The sequence below is a fragment of the Mixophyes fleayi genome, chromosome 8 (genome assembly GCF_038048845.1).
Source record: "Mixophyes fleayi isolate aMixFle1 chromosome 8, aMixFle1.hap1, whole genome shotgun sequence".
NCBI classification, from domain to species: Eukaryota; Metazoa; Chordata; class Amphibia; order Anura; family Limnodynastidae; genus Mixophyes; species Mixophyes fleayi.
Genome location: NC_134409.1, coordinates 30623069 through 30645131, shown reverse-complemented (window position 1 = coordinate 30645131; position 22063 = coordinate 30623069). Strand labels below are relative to the sequence as shown.

At 41.5% G+C, this 22063-nt stretch overlaps 1 protein-coding gene across 1 annotated transcript in view; it reads left to right on the top strand.

Moving 5' to 3' along the window:
- The window catches only part of QSOX1 (quiescin sulfhydryl oxidase 1), a 36782-nt gene extending 16611 nt beyond the window's left edge, over positions 1-20171 (top strand). Inside the window, exons 2-12 of the mRNA XM_075182281.1 lie at positions 1824-1924; positions 2157-2205; positions 3508-3604; positions 4300-4390; positions 7176-7321; positions 7774-7905; positions 8941-9070; positions 12582-12704; positions 13878-14025; positions 15810-15986; positions 19163-20171. Of these exons, the coding sequence (XP_075038382.1) occupies positions 1824-1924; positions 2157-2205; positions 3508-3604; positions 4300-4390; positions 7176-7321; positions 7774-7905; positions 8941-9070; positions 12582-12704; positions 13878-14025; positions 15810-15986; positions 19163-19965 (1997 nt within the window). The 3' untranslated portion in view covers positions 19966-20171. The remainder of the gene's footprint in view (positions 1-1823; positions 1925-2156; positions 2206-3507; positions 3605-4299; positions 4391-7175; positions 7322-7773; positions 7906-8940; positions 9071-12581; positions 12705-13877; positions 14026-15809; positions 15987-19162) is intronic.
- Positions 20172-22063: the final 1892 nt, after the last annotated feature.

Genomic DNA, 22063 nt, shown 5'->3' with positions numbered 1-22063 from the left:
CTTCCTCCACCCACAGGTCCCGATCGTAATCGCGCTCGCTTCCTCCGCACAGGTCATCATCAGTTATTTATATAGCGCTACTAATTCCGCAGCGCTGTACAGAGAACTCATTCACATCAGTCCCTGCCCCATTGGAGTTTACAGTCTAAATTCCCTAACACACACACACACACACACACGGAGAGAGAGACTAAAGTCAATTTTGATAGCAGCCAATTAACCTACCAGTATGTTTTTGGAGTGTGGGAGGAAACCGGAGCACCCGGAGGAAACCCACGCAAACACAGGGAGAACATACAAACTCCTCACAGATAAGGCCATGGTCGGGAATTGAACTCATGACCCCCGTGCTGTGAGGCAGAAGTGCTAACCACTAGGCCACTGTGGTCCCGATCGTAATCGCGCTCCCTTCCTCCGCACAGGTCCCGATCGTAATCGCGCTCCCTTCCTCCGCACAGGTCCCGATCGTAATCGCGCTCCCTTCCTCCGCACAGGTCCCGATCGTAATCGCGCTCCCTTCCTCCGCACAGGTCCCGATCGTAATCGCGCTCCCTTCCTCCGCACAGGTCCCGATCGTAATCGCGCTCCCTTCCTCCGCACAGGTCCCGATCGTAATCGCGCTCCCTTCCTCCGCACAGGTCCCGATCGTAATCGCGCTCCCTTCCTCCGCACAGGTCCCTATAGTAGTGTAAAGTTAGCTTTTATGCAGTAGAGAGAACAGACAATTGCTTACCGTGACTACAAAGCCAATCGGTTTGCATACTGGTTGCGTTGTTTTGCACTCCTAACGACCGGTCCACTTTAATATTACTACTGTGATAATATTGCTGTTTAGCTTTCGGGACAGCAGCGTTTTCTATTTTTTATTTTGGAAATACTAAAGTTAAAAATGGTGAAAATATGTTTTATGGGCCACAATTACCTTCAGGAATTTTAAGCTACGCTTTTATATCAACCTCCTACAGCCGTAACCAGCAGAACACTTGTTTTAATGTTTTAAGGCCATCACATATCTGTGTATTTAAAGGACAGCCCATTTTATAGCAGACAGACAACATAAAAAAATAACAAACAAGTAAACCAGGAGCATGGCCCTTCCCAAAATCCTAAATCAATGCTGGGTAGTTTGGCTGGTTTCAAGTATAACAGAGATCAGGAGCATGTAAAGCCCCCCTGCCATATAAATAACCATCCTCGGGCTACTCGCATAGGGCTGGTGCCTCTATGGAGGATGGTGTTTGGGGGTAAGATTGTGCCTGGTTTTCCAAGTTATTTTTTTTTATTTGGACTATGTTGGGTCAAGAAAGAAGAACATTTCAAGGGATACCAGTCTTATTCAGTAACCCGCCCCCACAGCCCAAGACATATGAAAAGAGACCCAACCAACTCTGCAATGACTATTTCCGTAGTATTCCTGTTATAATGGAATCCAGCTCAGGCTGTCTAGCGCTGGATTTGGTGAGGGAGACATACTGCCCAATTTTTTATTTCATTTATGTATTTAGTTTGTGCAGTGTTTTATTGCATTACTGAGTGTCTACCTGCATGTTGCACTATGGCACAAAAGCCAGAGTGCCCCTCTCCACCACCTCAGAGCTGGAGCAAAAAGTCTTTTGTATTGCATTGCATTGTAAATGTGACTTTCATATTCATTAATAACACTGTCCAGACACTATTCTGTCTTATGTATATCACACTTCATTACTGTATTATGTTATGTACTAATTGGGTAAAGTGACTTTAGCATTTACTACTAACATGCAAAACTGTCCATTAGATGCTCGAAACTGACAAAATGTTTATATACTGTTGTCCTTATACAGATTGGAGGCCTGCAGTGTATCTGGCTGTCTTAGACTGTGGAGATGAATCCAATTCCGCAGCCTGTACCAACTTTGGTATACAAGGATACCCTACTGTAAAGGTAGCTATTTGTCTTTTGTCCTTTTTGCCTTCTCTTATCATTCCCCCTTCTCTTTCTTAATAGTGTTGTACTTCCTTGTCAGTAATGTATGTGTCTCTTGCACACCATCAATCGTCGGTCTTGTGTCACTTTCCTTTTGGTATATTCAGAATTGTCATCTATCACTGATTTTTTTTTTTTTTTTTACTTGGTGCAAAGCCTGAGTGACGTATGTTGTCTTTTTGTTCTCCAGTTCTTCAATGCTTTTTCACAAAGTCCATCGGATGGCATCAAGCTTTCAAGTATGTGAGCTGTCTCTTCTCTCCCAGTTATTTTCTAGCTGTCACTGATCATTTTTTTGTGTATTTTATGGGTGAGGGAAGGAACATTTTCTTGGTGTCGCTAATCATTTTGTATTTATTTTATGGGTGAGGGAGGAAAATCTGGATGCAACTCTTCGCCCGCCCAGTCTTTTTTTTTTTTTTCTAATCTCGACCTTTAACTCTTGTGTTTACTTTAAATCAGGCTGAAGCTATAGCCCAACACAGCTGTTGTTATATATATTGCTGCTATAAAACACTAAATTAAATTACATGTGTTCAAGGCCAAACAATAATAAATAATTGTACAAATCCCAGTGTCCTCTGTTTGCAGCTTTGTCACTTTGCTTCCTTGTCCCAGCACCAGAAACTAGATTGTAGGTTCAGCAGGATATGGGAACTGTGCCTGACAAATTCAGTGTGTACAGCGCTGCATACTATATGTGCTATATAAAATCAAATAAAAGTAATTAAGTAGATTCTATGTAAGTTGATGCAAATTTGTCAATAGTAAATAACATGGAAGTCCATTCAATTAAATATTACAGATGATCTATCTGTCCAGAGCATGCCCACAAACTCCTACATAGGGCTAGATTTACTAAACTGCGGGTTTGAAAAAGTGGAGATGTTGCCTTTAGAAACCAATCAGATTCTAGTTATCATTTATTTAATACATTCTACAAAATGACAGCTAGTGTCTGATTGGTTGCTATATGGTTGCAACATCTCCACTTTTTCCAACCCACAGTTTAGTAAATATACCCCATAGTGTTTTTCATTCATGTTGACCTTCTTGACAATTGTGGTTTCTCTCATACCAAATCCAAAACCAGTATCAACCATATAGGGGTTTATTTCTATTTTTTTGAACAAGTAATTTGGTGCCGTTCCACCCTCCCTAAGCCCCCGCTCTGCTCTCCAGAGCATGCGCATTAAAGTCCCAAAAAGCATTGCAGGTGAAATGGTCTCCACTAATCCGCCCGCAACAGACAATATATTTTATTTCGGGGCTGGCAGGATGCCCCTGAAGCATGGCACACTCCTGCCACGCTTACCATGTTTAAAGGATGCAGTTCTGCTTTGGGCTGCATGTTTGCAAGTTTCTGTCCATATATTGCTTCATGTGATGGAACATTTCTGACCACCGTTACCCAGCTGGAGAAGATGACACTCATGAAGTTTATCTTTTCTATTCTTCATTCATAGTGTGTTTATTCTACTATCACTACTCTTTATAGTCAGCAACCCCCTCTCCATGACTCTCACACCATGTTTCTGCAGCTCGCGATCCAGTGGATTTGAGAAGGAGCATTATCGATGGACTGGAAGCACAAAAGGAATCTCCGCCCCCTGCATGTCCTCCTCTAGAGCCAATCAGGTATGACCAAGTCGCAAAAAGTGATCGTCTGTCTCCGAGGTCTAAGAGGGTATAAAACAAGGCAGTTGTTACAGATATTACAAGTCTCTGCCTATAAAATGTCACATACATTCAGAGCTTTGTAGATCTTATTATGCATCTCATTTACATTTTATATTTAGAATTTGTACAAGAGCTCTGCACGGCATTGCTCTGTTTCCATTGTCCCTTGAGTGATGCTTCAGGTGTATGTTGCAGAGCTTCTTATCACTCCAAATGCAGATTTACATTTCCTGAATGACAGCAGTTCTTAAAGGGGTTCTCTATTAAAAAAAATATGATTGCCTATTTGTGACTACCATCATGACAAATGACTTTCTACTTATCCTTGCCTAGCCTGTGACACCGCGCTAATTGAGAGGTTCGCAGAGACTGTACACCGCTAATCTACCTTCTCTTAGGACTGCACAGGTCTGCAGACCCACTTTTTCATGCAACTCTGCCTAATACACTGTAATCCACTATATTTCATAGCTCATTTTAGTCATTAATCATAGGTATTACTATTCGCATGGTTCATGAATATTTGATCTACCAACAGGGTAGAAGCAACTAATTTGGTTTTCGCATTAATATTTTTGCCGTCTTTTTGTCTCATTATACTGGAGGTCTAGTGCAATATTGCCCAAAATGAACAATGTATTACTGTCTTTTAGTGCGCCTGAGGTTGACCAGTTTTTTGAGAATAACGAAGAGTCCTATCTAGCCTTGATTTTTGAAAATCCTATGATGTACATGGGGCGTGAGGTAAGAGTTTTGCACATCAGTCCACATGCACATATGTTCCTTGCTACTTTAAAAAAGGTGTCTGTAGCATATATTGCCATTCACACTTATGTGGCAGTTTATGGTAAACATTGCTACTTGCTGTGTTTGGCATAAAAGTGCTTTGGAGATTCCAATATAAAAAAAAAACAAAACAAAGAAAACAAACTGAGCATACTACTACAGCAAGAATATGTTTATTTCACAATCTATTCATGGGGTTATAATTTAAAGAGCACATTAATTCTGTTGGTTTTTTTTTCAGGACTTAATACATTGATTTATGTATATACATTTGCTTTAGACTGTATCCTCTGGGGTAGGCTAGTACATTTAATTGGAGATTAGTGTTTCCAAAGAGAAGTGGTCCCAATTGTAGCGTTGTCTTTTCTGGTAGCTGAGGTTCCTACTTTATGCCATGAGACTGTATGATCATCTGGTGACCAAGTTTTGTGAAGTTATGACTGTTTTATTGAAGATTGCATCTCTGAAGTTGAGCTTTCAAGTCTTGTTTTCAGTAATTTCAGGGCATCCATGGGCATCATATGAGACATTAGAGACATCATCTGGTTTTTTTTAATAGGTAATTTAGATAATGGTCTCCTTTACTTTATATAACTTGTATAATCTGCAGTAGAACCTCTCAAAGCTTTATTGCCTTCATCCCTCCTCCAAGACCAGAGACTCTCTCCTAAAGATTATGGCCGTCCAACGTTCCAGCCTTTTCTTGATTCGAAGAGAAGGTGATAGTCTACAATGCTAGTTTTGGAAACTCACGGCTTTGAGCAATTGGCCTCCCCTGAAAATACCAGATGTATATCATCTTTCTGGAAGTAAAGCCACATTTTGGACACTTTAGGGCTGGAGTTACTTTTTGAGATCAGTGGCCGTTTGTGTGCAGTGACTGTCACCATGATGATTATCCTCATTTCACAGGGTAGCTTACCTATGGCAGATGCATGTTACATTTTGGGCTGCGTAATCCTTTATCCTGATATGGTTGCCAAATAATTCAGTCAATGGCTCCTTCTTAATCTAAAAGGTATATTTACTAAACTGCGGGTTTGAAAATGTTCAGATGTTTCCTATAGCAACCAATCAGATTCTAGTTATCATTTATTTAGTACATTCTGCAAAATGACAGCTAGATTCTCATTGGTTGCTATAGGCAACATATCCACTTTTTCAAACCCGCAGTTTAGTAAATATACCCCTAAATCTCAAGGACTCATGATTGACTGTTCTGAGGCATGGAGCAAGGTTCTGGCAACCAGAAGAGTTTTCTAGAGACATCATGTTAGTCACTTTGGACTGTGAACTCGAGTTTATGTTTAATCCATATGTTCCCTTGCATTGCTTTACTGGTTTCAAATTCTGGCTCAATGAAATACTATTTCCTTTCTTGTGCTGGACTGGCCACATCAGTCTTGGTACCCAAAGGCGGTGATTCTTTGTAGACCAGCATTAGCTCTGCCTTTCCTTCAAAACCTTCTGAACTAACTGGGTTTCTTCTGTGTATTATTAGAGCTTTAAATTGGTGGCATTAAAGCTAGGATTCTTTGTCATTAAAGATTGCTATACTCTGCTAATATGACCATGCTGAGAACCTGTAAACTTGTCTTTTCTAAGATCTATAACTGAATCTGTAAGATCTAAGCTGATTAGCCTTTTTATAATATGTGACCATGAGACTGCTGTAAAGGGTCCTGGTACCAAAATGTCTAGAAAGAGGGGTTGCTCCCTGGCTCTCTAAAGTTATTTTTTCCCCCCAGTGATATATGTCTTCTGTCCTTGAACTCAGGATCTTGCTTAAGTGGGTTTGCTCATGTTCAGTCCCCTTTTTGCCACAGTGTTTCAATAAGACCCTCATGGACTTCAATAAGGACGAGATGTGGAAATCGCACAGACTGCTTCTATGGGTCTCCGAAGTCTCTAGCTTTCTTGTCCCATGAGATTTTCCTGCATGCTCTGTGCTAATCCCATCTCTCTGAGGAGCAGATCAGACATCATGTTACTGACCTTTCTTAGCACTTTTAACCTCTATGGGAAAGACCAGCTTCTTCCATAGAGTCCTGTTTCATATTTTAAGAAAGCCTCAGGTGTACAACAGTCTGACTATTTGGCACTATTTTATTGTGTTTGTTGTACCAATCACTCTAGTTAGGAGGAACTCAACAGGGATGTAACAACCCAAGTGGCAATTGTAGCCCTTGCTATGGGGCCCAGCTGCTAAGGGGCCTTCACGAGTCCTTGGATTTACAGGATGAACTTGTTGGTCTCTAAGTTGCTATGTTCGAGAAGTAGATACTTCAGATGGTGGTTTTCTCTGTATATTTTGAGAACTGTGGGACATCTCCAACAGTTATGTATGTGTTTCCTCAACATTCTCTTATGTAGGAGAAAAGGATAGAGATTGTAACACCAAGGGATGTACAGCATCTTGATTATTGTTTTCTTGAACGTTGCTTGAAGGCTTCTTTGTTTGGCTTGTTAGTGTTTCTTACATTCACTCATTAAGCAGTGAGGTAAGTGTAAGTAGTGTGAATGAGGAGCCACGCCTTTACATTAGTGCCCTAACGCCACTTCTCACTTGTGAGCTCCGCTGGCTTTGTAGAAAGGAATTATTGTCTGGAAATTTTTTATGTCCTTTATATTACTATAAAATATCTTTAATGTTTCTGCTTGCTGATACAATTAACCATTCTATGTTCAATGGAAAATCTATGATTAATTTTAGACTTTGAACACTGCACTTTATTTTCCTCAGGTTGCTCTGGATATGGTGCAGTACGAGGGGGTCTCTGTACGCAGGGTACTTAAGCAACAGTCTGATCTGGTCGATAAATTCCAGGTGTCGTCATTTCCATCTGGTTACTTGTTGGTTAGAAATGGATCTATACGCAAAATTAACCTGTGAGTATCTCTCGGAACTGACCATGGGCAGCACAGTGGCCTAGTGGTTAGCACGTCTGCCTCACAGCACTGGGGTCATGAGTTCGATTCCCGACCATGGCCTTATCTGTGTGGAGTTTGTATGTTCTCCCTGTGTTTGCGTGGGTTTCCTCCGGGTGCTCCGGTTTCCTCCCACACTCCAAAAACATACTGGTAGGGTAATTGGCTGCAATCAAAAAAATTGACCCTAGTCTCTCCCTCTCTGTCTGTCTGTCTCTGTGTGTGAGTGTGTGTCTATAGTAGGGAATTTAGACTGTAAGCTCCAATGGGGCAGGGACTGATGTGAATGAGTTCTCTGTACAGCGCTGCGGAATTAGTGGCGCTATATAAAATAAATGATGATGATGATGATGATGATGACCATGTGCAGCCTCACGTTATTTTCTGTTTGTCAATCGGTTTGTCTCTCACAGAAAGGAGTCTCGTGCTGCGTTCACCAAGTTCCTGCGTTCACTTCCTGGTGTGAAGAAAGCTAACACCAATCTCATTGGCTGGTCTGCATCCACCATTATAGGGGAGCCGATTGTAAAGAGGACTGTAAACAGGTAGGCAGGGGCAAATGCAGGATTTGTAGAGGGGGGATTCCACACCACGCCGCCACTGGGCGTGGCCAGAATGCTTGGGGGCGTGGCTAGAATTTTAAACAGTGCTTGGCTGCTCTCCAACTCTTCCTATCCCCATAATATATATGGGCAATGCTGCATGCTCTACTGTTAGGTGCACGCAGCTCTCTCTTTTCAAGCAGAGCTGTGTGAAGCGGGAGCAGGGTCCAGCCACCTCAATTATACAGTGGCTCAGGCTTGGATGGGGTTTCCAGGCACTAGGAACCTCCCCCCCCTGATTTGCCTTTGGTACAGGCACCTGAATGACTGTATCTGGTGCTACCTTTCTTGACTTGAAAGTATTAACCATTTTGCAAATATTTTGGTATGTCTATTTTCTTTTGTATGCATCCTATATTCATAAAATGTTTGGAACAAAATCCATTACAAAAACTTAAATGTTTGAAAATCTCCTACTGTTTACCCAGCGTTCTCCCCCTCATTCCATTACAGTCTTCTATCTGTCTGTTTCCCCATCACCCCTCATCCCCTTTATCTGTGTTGGTCTCCCTGTCCAACTATCCTGGCAGCTTGCAGAAGAGATTCAAACTCCTAGTTCTATGGGTATACATGGTTTTCAGCATCTGATTGGACAGGAGCTGTGGCCAATCCAGTTAGCATCTCCATGCAGTATACATCTCTGTCCTAACAATTCGATGACATGAATTAGTTCAATGTGCCACATCTAACTTTACCTTCCTATGCACGCTGTCACACACCACGGACATATGGGGCCTTGGAGTGACTGGAAAAATAATAGTGATTGCCCTAATTTTAAGTTTGTTATTCTGTGTGTGAAATTAATTCCACTATATAAATAGTATCTGTTCAGTTATGTTTGTTAAATGTGTACATTGACACAGATACACAGGCAGAAACAACAGGAAAGCCACAGCTATTAGTTCAACTCTTTCAACAACAATTTGAGACTGGGCAATAATTGGGCCACTTAAGTTTCTCATTCTTCTCTTGTTGTAGTTCTGTGGTGTACATGGCAGATCTGGAGTCATCTATCCATTATTCATTGCGAGTCGAGGTGGCTCGGTTCACCGACTTGGAAGGGGAGCGTCTGAAAGCTCTTACCAGCTACGTCACTGTGCTGAAGAAGGTGAGCAGGAATGTGATGCAATATTAGTGGTACCTGGAAGATAACATGTTGTTTCCTTTTAGGTACATGTCACAGTGGAGGCAGCCATTATCAATCGATTCATTGAGGCACTTTATGAATGGAGATAATGGCACTTAGTGAATTAATAGGCTACATTCTCATGAATACTGGTTTTAGACCACAACTTGCTGCCACCACTTCCTGTATGCAGCAGAAGCGCTGTAAGGGATATAATGGGTACAGTTTTATAGTTATTTGATGCATTTGTTAATGGGTGCAAGCTAAAGTATATATGGAATGAATGGTGACGTTGCACTCTAAAGTCCTCCCTAAGTGCATTGGGTCGTAGAGCAAGATGACAGCATTTACAGAGGAGCAGGAGTTTGCAGCGACCCATAGCAGGTAAAGCCCTTACTCATCTCAACTCCTCCAAGATTATTCCGCAAAAACACTTGATATTTATACCAGATCGGGCCTCCTCAAATGCTTATAATAAAGACATATTTTGCAGCTTTCAGTTGCACTTCACGGGATAACAGTTTGGCTTTCTACGACTTTAGAATATTTTATGTTTGCACAACGGGTCTCTCTCAGATTTCCCCAACTCCCCTCAAAACTAAGCGCACATCTAGTTTGTGGAGGCGGCTCCCAAGAGAGTGTGCGCGCACCTTGAGGTGCACCAAGCGGATCATCTAGATGCACAAGTCAGGGCCACAGTTTCCATTTTTAATGCTGCATTTAATGAGTGCATGGAAAGGCAGGTTCCAGCCTCTCCTCTTTCATATGATTCCCTGTTAGTGTCATCTGGTCTCTCTCACGCTCCTCTTTACTGTCGCTATTCTCAGCTTGGTAAAAAGTCATATTATTTTGGGAATACCTAAGTGGGGACATTACTGTTCTTCTGTTGGAAGTGACAAATGAAATTGTGTTCCTCTCATCCCTTTACTCAAGCAGCATCCACAAACATTTTACTATATTGCCACTTTCATAATTATTATATGTACTGAAAAGGTAGAATCCACAATAAGAGACTACAGCTGTAATAACCTTATATTGTTATGTTTTGCTGCTTTCCAAAACCTGTTACCTTAGTGTATGTAAGCACAGTGCCCCCACTGTGTGTGAGGCCCACCATGGCCACCCTTTTGCTGAATGGAGTTTAAAGAGCACCGACTCTGATAAAAGTAGGGATCACTGAGCCCTAATTGGAGTATGCTAACTGTATGCAAGGCACTTTCTCAAACACATGCTTGACCATGAATACAGTTTGGTCTGTGAGGTCTGGCATTTGTAAAAGGTGCTATCTCTATATCATCACTTATCCCTGTGTGTAACACAAGCTATGTGGCATTACTACTGCTTTCACCACAGGTAGCATGGGCACTGTGTATACATACCCTAAGTCAGCTGCATTTCTCTAGGTATACCTCTATAATTGATTAATTACACTTAAGATCGCCAATGACAGTCAGCTTATACACATACACACAGTTACAGACACACATTACCCATGTGTTCTCTAGTTTACAACCTTCTTCATGCACATTTGCTTCTTCTCTTTCCTAGTCTGTCCCTCGAATACTGAGTCAATGCAATAGCCAAATCCTCTATGCTGCACAAGTCTTGCCCCTCTCACGTGTACCATGCTGGGCCCTGCCTCTAATGTGTGTCACTTTTAACCTTTCTTTTGTGGCTGGCAATAAGATTAGTGCAAGAAGGGGGGTTAGCAATGGCTACAGCAGATATGGGGAGCTGGCAGTTTTCTGTAAAATGTCATACATATAATAACCATACATATTGTGCCGCACACACACTATTATAGCAATCTGACTCCACACATAATACGACAGCCATATGCCCACAGGTTATTGTATCAGCCTAAGCCTCTCATGTGCCAAACATGTGCCCCCACATATACCAGTCCTGTGCCCACAGTTACCAGCCCACATATAATATACTAGCCATAGTTAGACATACCAGTCGTTGCCCTCACAGCACTGGTTCAAGTGTAAATAGTTAGTTAGGGTAATTGTCTGAGTAATTTCCGATATTTTTGAATATATCGATAGTGTATGTTTATAATTATACATTTATTTTTCTTTTTTTCTTTTTTTTTTAATTGTTATTTTTATTCAAATTTTCAAACAATACAGATACAACATAATACAATTAACTTATCAGACAGTTCCAGTTCTTTTGAGTATATATCTCTGCACTGAAATACATACAAATCATTAATCGTATATGCAACACAGTTCTAATAAATATCCAATGTAACATTTGACCCACTCGGGTATAGCTTCCCCTCCCACCCCCATCGAGCACCATGGTCCCAAACACTAATATCCAGTTATCCAATAGAGACATATACACCAAATTGGGTTTATATTGTTTTTAAAAATGGGGTCGGAGAGCGGGAAGAGGGAGGAGAGCGGGGGGGGGGGGTCTTCAAGGTGGATCAAAATCTGCCACAGGTGATCTCGCTGCAAATCTAAACTTCACCCAATGAGACCAGACTTTATAGTACTTAGGAATATTGTTTCTGGATTGGTAGAGGAACCGCTCATGTCCCACAGCCTCGTTTACCAAAGCCACCCAGGCAACAAAATTGGGCCCATCACCGGCCATCCACTTTCAGCTTTATTAACCATAACGAATACCAGGAGGTTGGTGACGTATCTGATTGCGTTCCTACCCAATACTAAATCCACTCCGATACCAAACACACAGGTCTTGGGAAATGGCAAAGGGATCCTGACGCCTGTATCCTGTATCCCCTCCACCACTTCTGTCCAAAAGTCCCCAACCACAGGACAGTCCCAGAGGAGGTGCCAGAAGTCAGCAGGGTTTTCCCACACTTTGGGCACTTAGAGTTAGTTCTTACACCCATCTGGAGCAGCCTGTGTGGGGAGTAATAGACTCTGTGTGTTATATATAACTGCATCTGTCTAAACCTGGTACAGGAGGTGGTCTCCCTGGCACTCCAGTTGTCATCATCTAAGAGGCCTAGGTCCACCTCCCACCTCGTCCGCAGCCCACCCAAGTCATCAGGAGCAAGAAGGGAAAGGACATTGGCATATAGAATGGAGATGGTCTTGGTTGTGCCCACCTGTCCCAAATGTATTTTTCTATTTACTTGATCAGAGAACCATGTGAATGATATCAGTGGCTAATTATATACGTTTTACGTAGACTAGCCACAAGAGGGAGCCAGTTTAATATTTTTGCATTATATTGTTCCACACTATCCTCCCTAATATATTTCCTTCTACTATTGAGTCACTATCTCTAATTTTAAAATAGAATTATTTCATTATTTTATTTTTTGCTTTGCGCCTATGCAGTGTGTGTTACCCTGTGTGCCCTACCGAATTGTTTTTTCTTACTTCTATTACATTAACTTGGTTCTAATCCCAATTTATTTTGTTTTTGTGTCACTCCATGGTGGTTTAAACCATGGAAATGTAAATATGCAATTTAAAGTGATGCTCATAATATCTTCCTGTTGCAGTACATGATCGCCCGCCCCCTCCTGCGCACACTTCTGGATTCTGTCTATACCTGGATAATTGAACAAGCAGACACAGTGGTGTTGTACAAGGACTTTGCAGACGTTTTAAACAACAAGAATCAAGTGAGTTAATCTGATGTGCTCTAAAGTGAGGCAGGTCTGCAGAGTATGTCCCTTACCAGGGGCTGGCTGGGCTGGGGGAGGGGGTGGCCCTGGGTTGATCCATTAGTGGGGGGGTGGCCCTGGGTTGATCCATTAGTAGGGGGGTGGCCCTGGGTTGATCCATTAGTGGGGGGGGTGGCCATGGGTTGATCCATTAGTGGGGGGGGTGGCCATGGGTTGATCCATTAGTGGGGGGGTGGCCCTGGGTTGATCCATAAGTGGGGCGGGGGGGTGGCCCTTGGTTGATCCATTAGTGGGGGGTGGCCCTGGGTTGATCCATTAGTGGGGGGTGGCCCTGGGTTGATCCATTAGTGGGGGGGTGGCCCTGGGTTGATCCATTAGTGGGGGGTGGCCCTGGGTTGATTCATTAGTGGGTTACCTTGGGCTCGGTCACTGGGCTACCTGCATTTTTTTCCTCTTTAAAATGTCCCCAATAGGCTGCTGAGCCGAGTCGTGTCCCACCAGGTCTAAAATTTGCCAGCCAGCCCCCACCTCTTACCACTCTCCATGTCAGCCATTGCTGCTGCTAGCATTATTGGTGATCTCAGTTGCTACAGGCTAGAATTCCTCCTTGACACCGATGCTCTCCTTCCTTTGCTCAAAGTATGGAGGATGTTTTCCATTTCTTCCTTTAACAATGCAAGGTACTGAAGAAAGGGGTATGAACTTAGCATAACAATTAGAGATGCTCAGGCTCGGATCCTCAAGAACTGAACACACCCGAACTTAGGGGATCCGAGTACTGAGTAGAGCTGGCTCGGTACTTTCGCGCGCCCTCGGAATCGAAAAGGAGGCAAACGTCATTGTTACGTTGTCGGATCTAGCGTTTTTTGTCGATTTCTTTTGACTGCAAATGACTTGAAATTAGTGTTATTGAGGTTAATAATAATGTAGGAACAAAAAAAAAGCAAAAATATGTGATTTTAGCATGTTTTAGGATTTTTCCTAAAAAATCCAAAACCAAAACACACGAGGGCGGTTTTGTCAAAACCAAAACATGAAGCTAATCCAGATCCAAAACCAGTTCACAGGGGTCAGTGAACATCTCTAATAACAATATAAGAGAGTTTTTTCATCCCTTGACATTATATGTAACACATGTGCCTCTGTCACTCCTTGTCTGTCCATCTGAAGGTCCAGAATGCTGTGCTGGCCCCGCATGTCAACTATGTTTGGTGTCAAGGTTCCGAGCCCCAATTTCGAGGTTTCCCATGTTCTGTCTGGACACTCTTCCACCTGCTGACTGTCAGAGCTGCTGCAGTAGAGTCAGACGAAAAACCTTGTGAGTAGTAGCATGATTACTAAATGACTAAACTGTCTTGGTTACAAAATACAAAATTAAGTCGGAAACCTAAAGCAAATTATCTAGTAAAAGTTGCAGGAAGACACGTACAGATTAGTACAATAAAATTGACTGACTGTGTTAAAGTTCCTCTTGCCTTTGGCAAAACCCATGATGATGATTTCAGTGGCCATGGATTCTGCAGACCTGACATGTTGTATGTTGTGTTCCTATGTACCTTGATTTTCTTAGGACAGTTGGGATTGGAAATACTTAAAGGGGGAGAAAGGTACTAATTGATGGGTGTCTTTCATCAAGATTGATTATTCACCTGTAATTTAAGTCCTGTTACTCCTAGATTAGCATTATTAGGGAAGAGAGTAGAATTATGTAACTATCTTACTTATTTGGCACCCAAAATGAAACAAATTATAAACTTAACAAACCCATCTGATCTGAGCTTTGTTAATTATGAATTCCTGCTAACTCTGAATTCAGATTAAAACATTATTGGAATTTATAGCTCAAGACTCTTTAGTAGAAACAAGGACTGTAGCATAATCATACATATAATGACCAATATTAGGGGTTTAAAGAAAATGTATACCTTTGTTAGACTTGTTCTCTCTTCAGAATTCTATGTAATAAACGCACAGGGTCTGTGGTACTGAGTCAAGTAACTTACATCCTGGGTTAGATACACGGTGGCTGGTGCAGGGTGGTAATGTACGCCAGTTTGTGCAGCGTATCTTGCATGAAATCGCTCTGCGTATGCCCTGTAAGTGGGTGCACTCATATGCTGCTATGCAGACTTGCATGATCCTGGCTCTTATACCCTCATGCATCTGGAGAGGTAGAACAGGGGGAGGGAAGGAGTGTGCAAAAGCAGGATGAGTACAGTAAAGGTGTGTTCATGCAAATGTGGCTTATGCAGAGCTGCAGAAACACGCATATACCCTTGTTAGGTGGCGGTCATGCAGAAACACGCATATACCCCTGTTAGGTGGCGGTCATGCAGAAACACGCATATACCCCTGTTAGGTGGCGGTCATGCAGAAACACGCATTTACACCTGTTAGGTGGCGGTCATGCAGAAACACGCATTTACACCTGTTAGGTGGCGGTCATGCAGAAACACGCATATACCCCTGTTAGGTGGCGGTCATGCAGAAACACGCATTTACACCTGTTAGGTGGCGGTCATGCAGAAACACGCATTTACACCTGTTAGGTGGCGGTCATGCAGAAATACGCATTTACCCCTGTTTGGAGGCGGTCGTGCAGAGCTGTAGAAACACGCATTTACACCTGTTAGGTGACAGTCATGCAGACCTGCAGAAACACGCAATTACACCTGTTTGGAGGCGGTCATGCAGAGCTGTAGAAACACGCATTTACACCTGTAAGTAGCGGTCCAGCAGAACACTCATATACACCTGTTTGTTGGTGTATGTTTTGCACCTGTTATGGGTCAGGTGCAAATATACTCTGATAATGATGATTTGTTGTACACCAGGCGCATACGTTGCTAATGCAGAGTCCGACGCATCTCGCTTACAGGCGCATACAGCTCTGCATATTGATGGAGTATTGCTTTTAAAAAAGAGCCTGTTACTCTGGTTTTCCTTCCAGTTCTGCATCAGCCCCATAATATCTGCAGAAATGCCGGTAGATATGGGTATACTATGAATACCTGCATTTATACCACTGATGTGGTTTTGAAATTCACTGCGCGACGAGCTATTTGCCTCCCATATGACCTCTTTCTTTCTCTTGTGTTTTAGATCCCCTGGAAGTCTTGCACGCCATGCGTGACTACGTCACTTACTTCTTTGGCTGCAGGGAATGTGCTCAGCATTTTGAGCAAATGGCTTCAGAGTCAATGCACAGTGTTCGTACTCTGGATGGAGCCATCAGATGGCTGTGGATAAGTCATAACCGCGTGAATAAACGACTTGCAGGTGAGTAATAAAGGTTACAGGGATAATGTAAACCATGTTATAGCAAGAAGGATGAAGTTGTTTGAGAGGTCATGGGTGGAGGTTAGCTGGTTAGACAGAGCGGGTATTTTCAAAGATTATCTGAGATATGGGGAGGAGCTGGATTTAGTGATATATATCTGGCTGTTAAAAAGCAAAAGGATTGGGAGGTAGAGAAGATGGTCGGGAGATGTACTAGATTTGCTTGATGTCGATAGGTTGAGTATAGAGTAGTGAAGGAATGCAGACAGGAAATAAGCTCATGTTATTTAGAGGGCAGTATATAAAGGAGTGTAGTCCATGTGGCAGGTGCAAACGCAGTATTTGTAGAGAGGGGTTTCCACACCACGCCGCCAGTGGGCGTGACCAGCATGCATGAGGGTGTTGCTATAATTTTAGACAGTGCTTGGCTGCTCTCCAACTCTTCCTATCCACATCATATACACAGGCAATTCCTATCCCCATCATATACACGGGGCAAGCCACCTCAAGCATACAGTACCCCATGCTGGGAGGGGTTTCCAAACACTAGGAAACCCCCCCTCGGATTGCCTATGTGTGGGTTGGCGGTAAAGGATGGTGCAATTCTAAGGATAATGCCATAGTGGAACAGGAAGAAACATTGTGGGATTTATAAGAGTTTGAGAATGAGTACCTATGGACCAGGGCAAATAAAAAGGAAGTAGAGAGTAATAAAACCAGCAAGTTACATTGTCCATGGCAGTGAGATGGTGAATGTAGTTGTTGGATGTAGCAGATCTTAGCTTGTGGTCCTCAAGGGTTATTTAATGTTTGTTCTGCTGTCCTCCTTCAACTGCCACTTTGTAAGTATATCACTTAGAAAGGGAATCGCAAGTACATCTACTCCCAGCAAATGCAACCCCTAAGCTACTACTAAGTAAGCCTATGTCGCAGCATATTAACACATGTTGTAATTAACAAAATCTAGAAGTGAATAAGTAGCTGTTCTCCCGATAAAATCAAATGTCTGATTGGTTGTAATGAGTTACAGAACTTTTTCAGTTTCAATAAATAATATAACTGACAAATATTTTAGATATAATTGTATTATGGTTCTTTTGCATAGAGCAAACATCTAATAAATGCACACACATGGCATCTCTATAAATATTATTATTTTCAGGATAAATTGCATTGATATGTATATGGGGCTACACTAGAAAATGAGAGGACAGAATCCTGGCTACATGCATTTTTTTCCTATTTCTGCTTCTCTATGTAATCCAAATAAATCATATCAGCCCTGGCAGAGGATGCATACCTCCAAACTATCCCAGGATGCAGAAGGGTGTTAGGGTGTTGACAGTGGCATTAGAGCTTCAGAAACGCCCTTATTGTGCCATGACCCCCATGATGGTGGCAGCGGGCGCTCACTCTCCCGAGGAACACAGATACAATGGGCTAAGTAGCGCTAATGTATAAGGGAGACACCACAGACTGTAATGGAATATTATTATTTATAAGGCACCACAGATTCCGTAGCACCGGATACAGAAGCAAGTAACACATAGATGAGGTAATACACATAAGTAGCACAGATGAGTGTGAGTAATGCCATGGGGACTCACACAGAGTGCAGCAACAAACATGACAGGACGTACAAGGGAATCGGACAGTAGACAGACATGGGGCAATAGATATATACAGTATGCAACATGTAGAACCTAACATTACATAGACTATACAGCTAGAATTCTCTTCCAAACCAGGTGGTGGTAGCAAATTCATTAATTGTATTTAAAATGGATTAGATGCCTTTCTTACAAGAAATGGTATTTATAATTATAATTGGTAAATGGCATAGTTGGGGTGATTGATTTCAGTAAATTAATCTGATTGTCGTGTAATTGATCAGTGAGGTTTGTTTGGTTTGGTTGTGCCTTCCTCCGAATCAGCACAGAGTAAAAAAAAAAAAACATTGACTGTTATTTCTTTTTATTTTTTTTATTTTTTTCATTTTTGGAAAAGGACCTGCAGCCAACAAGATGTATACTGCCACTCTTATCTTTCTGCAATCCACCATTCCTTACTCCTTTTCTAAGATACATTTGACTACAGTTTGAACACCTTATTTTATTCAATTTTAAATTCATGCGAATTTGGAATTTTCATAGTTTTAAATAGAACAACCTGATACGAATTAGATCTTTAGGATGGTCTAGACAGCAGGTGATTGTGCTGATATTGTGAGAGGCAGTTACTAGTCCACCGTGGATCAAGGAAATGTTTGAAAATGACCCAACAAGTTTGGTGCATAAACTTTATTTTATATAGGAGGTATGTGACAAGAACCTCCCGTAATTTCTCTGTGCTGTTAGGGGACCCTGCTATTTCCACTATATAGTACGAAGTCTCTGAAGTCCTGTTTTTCTCCAGTTCCATCCTCTCATTCATCACGTCACTGTCCCTGTTACGTACAGCGACGTGATGAGAGGATGGAACTGGAGAAAAAAAGGACTTCACAGACTTAGGACTAGATTTACTAAACTGTGGGTTTAAAAAAGTGGAGATGTTGCCTATAGCAACCAATCAGAGTCTAGCTGTCGTTTATTTAGTGCATTCTACAAAACGACAGCTAGAATCTGATTGGTTGCTATAGGCAACATCTCCACTTTTTCAAACCTGTAGTTTAGTAAATATACCCCTTAGTGCTACATAATGTAAATAGCAGGGTCTCCTAACAGCACAGAGAAATTAAGGGAGGCTCTTGTCACATACCTTCTCTATAAAATAAAGTTTATACACCAATCTTGTTGGGTCATTTTCAATCATTTCCTTGACCCACAGTTCTCAAATCCAAATACTTAGAGATGGTATACAGTGCAAGTTGTTGTTTTTTTGGGGGGTTTTTTGGACTTTGTTAATGACTGCTTCTTAAGCGGTACTTAAAATTTGGTTCAACAAGCCTTATGAAGAAAGTCCCAACTGTACACGAGCACTCAGAGTGAACAGAACATACACATAAGACATGTCTGTTCTCATTCTGAACACTTGTGTGTACCGTTGGCACTTTATTCATGAACGTAACTTTACAAGTCCTTTTTTAAGATTGTTTTGTTTTTGTATTTTTGTTTTTTATATGCCTTGTTTACAACTTATGTGACTGACAGCTCTCCCACATCTAATTGTTTTCTTAGGACAAGAAAGTGACGATCCAGAGTTTCCAAAGATTCAGTGGCCCTCGAAAGAGCATTGTCCCAGTTGCCGGAGGAAACTAGGGAATGACACGACTTGGGATGGTTCTGAAGTTCTCAGTTTTATGAAATCGCGTTTTTCCGAAAACAATTTATCATACGAGTATTTGGAGGATGAGTCTGTTCTCCTGGAAAACCAGAAAACAGCTGCAGGCATAGTAAGAGCAAAAAGGGAGGCTGAAGGTGAGGCTAAAAAATTGGAAACCAAGAGCAGAAATGACACTATAGACAAACCAATCAAAGCTAAAGAAGAAAATCTAGATTTAGTATCTAAAGGAAAGCAAAATCCACGACACAGACCCATCATCATAAAAATGAAATCTAATAACATTTTTCAAGGAGAGAGGGTGAAAGAAGAGAAAATTGTGGACTTGGATTCCTATGAAAGCCATATTTTTCCACGTAGAACTTTACAAGATTCTAACATGCACCAGAATAACCTTGCTCTCCAGCCAGAGCGATTGTTGGATCCCCCCGATGCAGAGTTTGACCAAGTTGCAGTGAGGGAACGTTTACTTAAGAGGGGGATTGACCCAGATTATCTGATCGGGGTGATGGCGGGGAATGGGGAGATAAACTGGAAAGGACGATGGGTGAAGATGTTGGAAGTTGGATTTTCTCGGCTGGACATCAGCCTCTGTGTCATTCTTTATTTCCTCACCAGCATGTGCCTGCTCACAATGTATCTGTACCTAAATCTCCGGACACGGTTCCTTCGACAAAGGCGCTGGTGTCCACAAGCGTGACATGAGCATTTCCTAATTCGACAGACCTGATGTTCCATGTGTTACGGAGTGAACTGTGCATTTTATAAGCGATCAATGTAACTTTTATAACCCGTAGAATGTCTATACTAACGTGAGGCGACCACTCAAGGCCAAAGCTAAGCTCATCACCATTGTGTCTTATCAGCTGATGTGTTACAAAATAAAATCAGACGGTTAAAACAAAATGTTTTTTTATTATTACTTGCCGTTATATTGAAACTTTTCAGGATAGGAATAGGTACATAGAATACATTGACACCAGCAGATGGATTGCCAAACTACAATCCAATCAAACACCCTTAGATATATTCACAAGTATCAAATATATAACACCCATATAGAACACAAAAACAAAACAAGAACTCTCCCTGGCATGTACAATAGACAAATATACCTGTCCAGAAAGCCAGGTTAACAAAATAAAGCACCATTTGTGACCTGTAAAGGGCAAAGAGAACTATAATCCATTATATTTAGTGTATTTCCACCTAGTTACCAAACCAGTTTATATTCGGGCAACTGATGGACTATTCTAGCAGGCATTTTATAAGGTTGTGATATTAGAACATTTAGATAATTTCTTTGCTTTGAAGCTTTTGCTGTGCAAAGACTTACAAAATATATGTAATACACCTGTGTCTTGGGTATACGTCAAGTAGGTCCAAACGAGCGCCAACATCAGTTCTAACACACTGTTTAGTCAGAATAGACACTTGGGGCTAGATTTACTAAGCTGCGGGTTTGAAAAAGTGGGGATGTTGCCTATAGCAACCAATCAAATTCTAGCTATCGTTTTGTAGAAGGTACTAAATATATGAAATCTAGAATCTGATTGGTTGCTATAGGCAACATCCCACTTTTTCAAACCCGTAGCTTAGTAAATCTAGCCTTTGTTGTTTTGTTTTTGTTTTGTTTTTTATCTTGGTCTGTTTAAAAAAAAAGAAAAAAAATTTGAAACATTTCTAAAGTTTGGTGCACATGAAAATGTTCTGTATCCCAGTCAGACATTGGACTTTAATTTACACTAGGAAAGTAATTATTAGAATGGAATTGGTTGATATTGTTACACCTTCTTCCAGTGCACCCCCGATATGTTTTTATAATGTACACATGTATGGACAACATGCTGATTTATGTGTTCATAATTCTTTGGCACTTTCCTTAAACACTTGAAAGATATTCAAGTCCTTGGGGTATATTTACTAAACGGCGGGTTTGAAAAAGTGGAGATGTTGCCTATAGCAACCAATCAGATTCTAGCTGTCATTTATTTAGTGCATTCTACAAAATGAAAGCTAGAATCTGATTGGTTGCTATAGGCAACATCTCCACTTCTTCAAACCCGCAGTTTAGTAAATCTAGCCCCTTGTGTCTGAGCAGATTAAGGACGTTACATACTTAAAAATATTGCTGGGATTTATACACCCTAGATTCAATAAGTAGCGAAATAGAATTAGGCAAAGGACAGTCGTTCCATGTACCATGAATTATATGTGACTCTGTAACTTTATTCTGTTCACATAGTCTCACCTTCCACTTGGCTTACAGCTATAATGATCTGCACCCCTCTCTTTTTTTTTTTTTTTTTTTGAGGTATGTTATGTGTCTTATTGCGTTTATTTAGTAAATGGAGAACTCCAACCAGAGCTAAAAAGTATAGGGTGGTATTATCGGAGAGGAGAGAAAATTATCAAGGCTTTACTGTGCTTTGGTCCGGTGTTACTCTGATCTGAGGGGACCCTCAGTCAATGCCATCATGCTGTCCCCACGAATAACTGTCATCAGTGCCCCTCCCCTGGGAATGCCCCAGTTATGTTAATGGTAATTGATATCGACAGTAAATCAAAGGAATCGGTAGTAGGAGACATGAGTGTAGTTCTGTTGTGTTGGAGCCTTTGTGGGGAACCACTGTATCGGGGTAACTCTGGACATTGTATTTTCTTTTATGATCTCTAGGGCAGAGATGGCAAGTTACACATTACCTACCTAACCACTGTAAAAGCAGTACTATGCCAGCCATAGCTTAAAATACAATCCTCTCCAACAATAAATATGATAAATATTCTGTTAAAGGGGT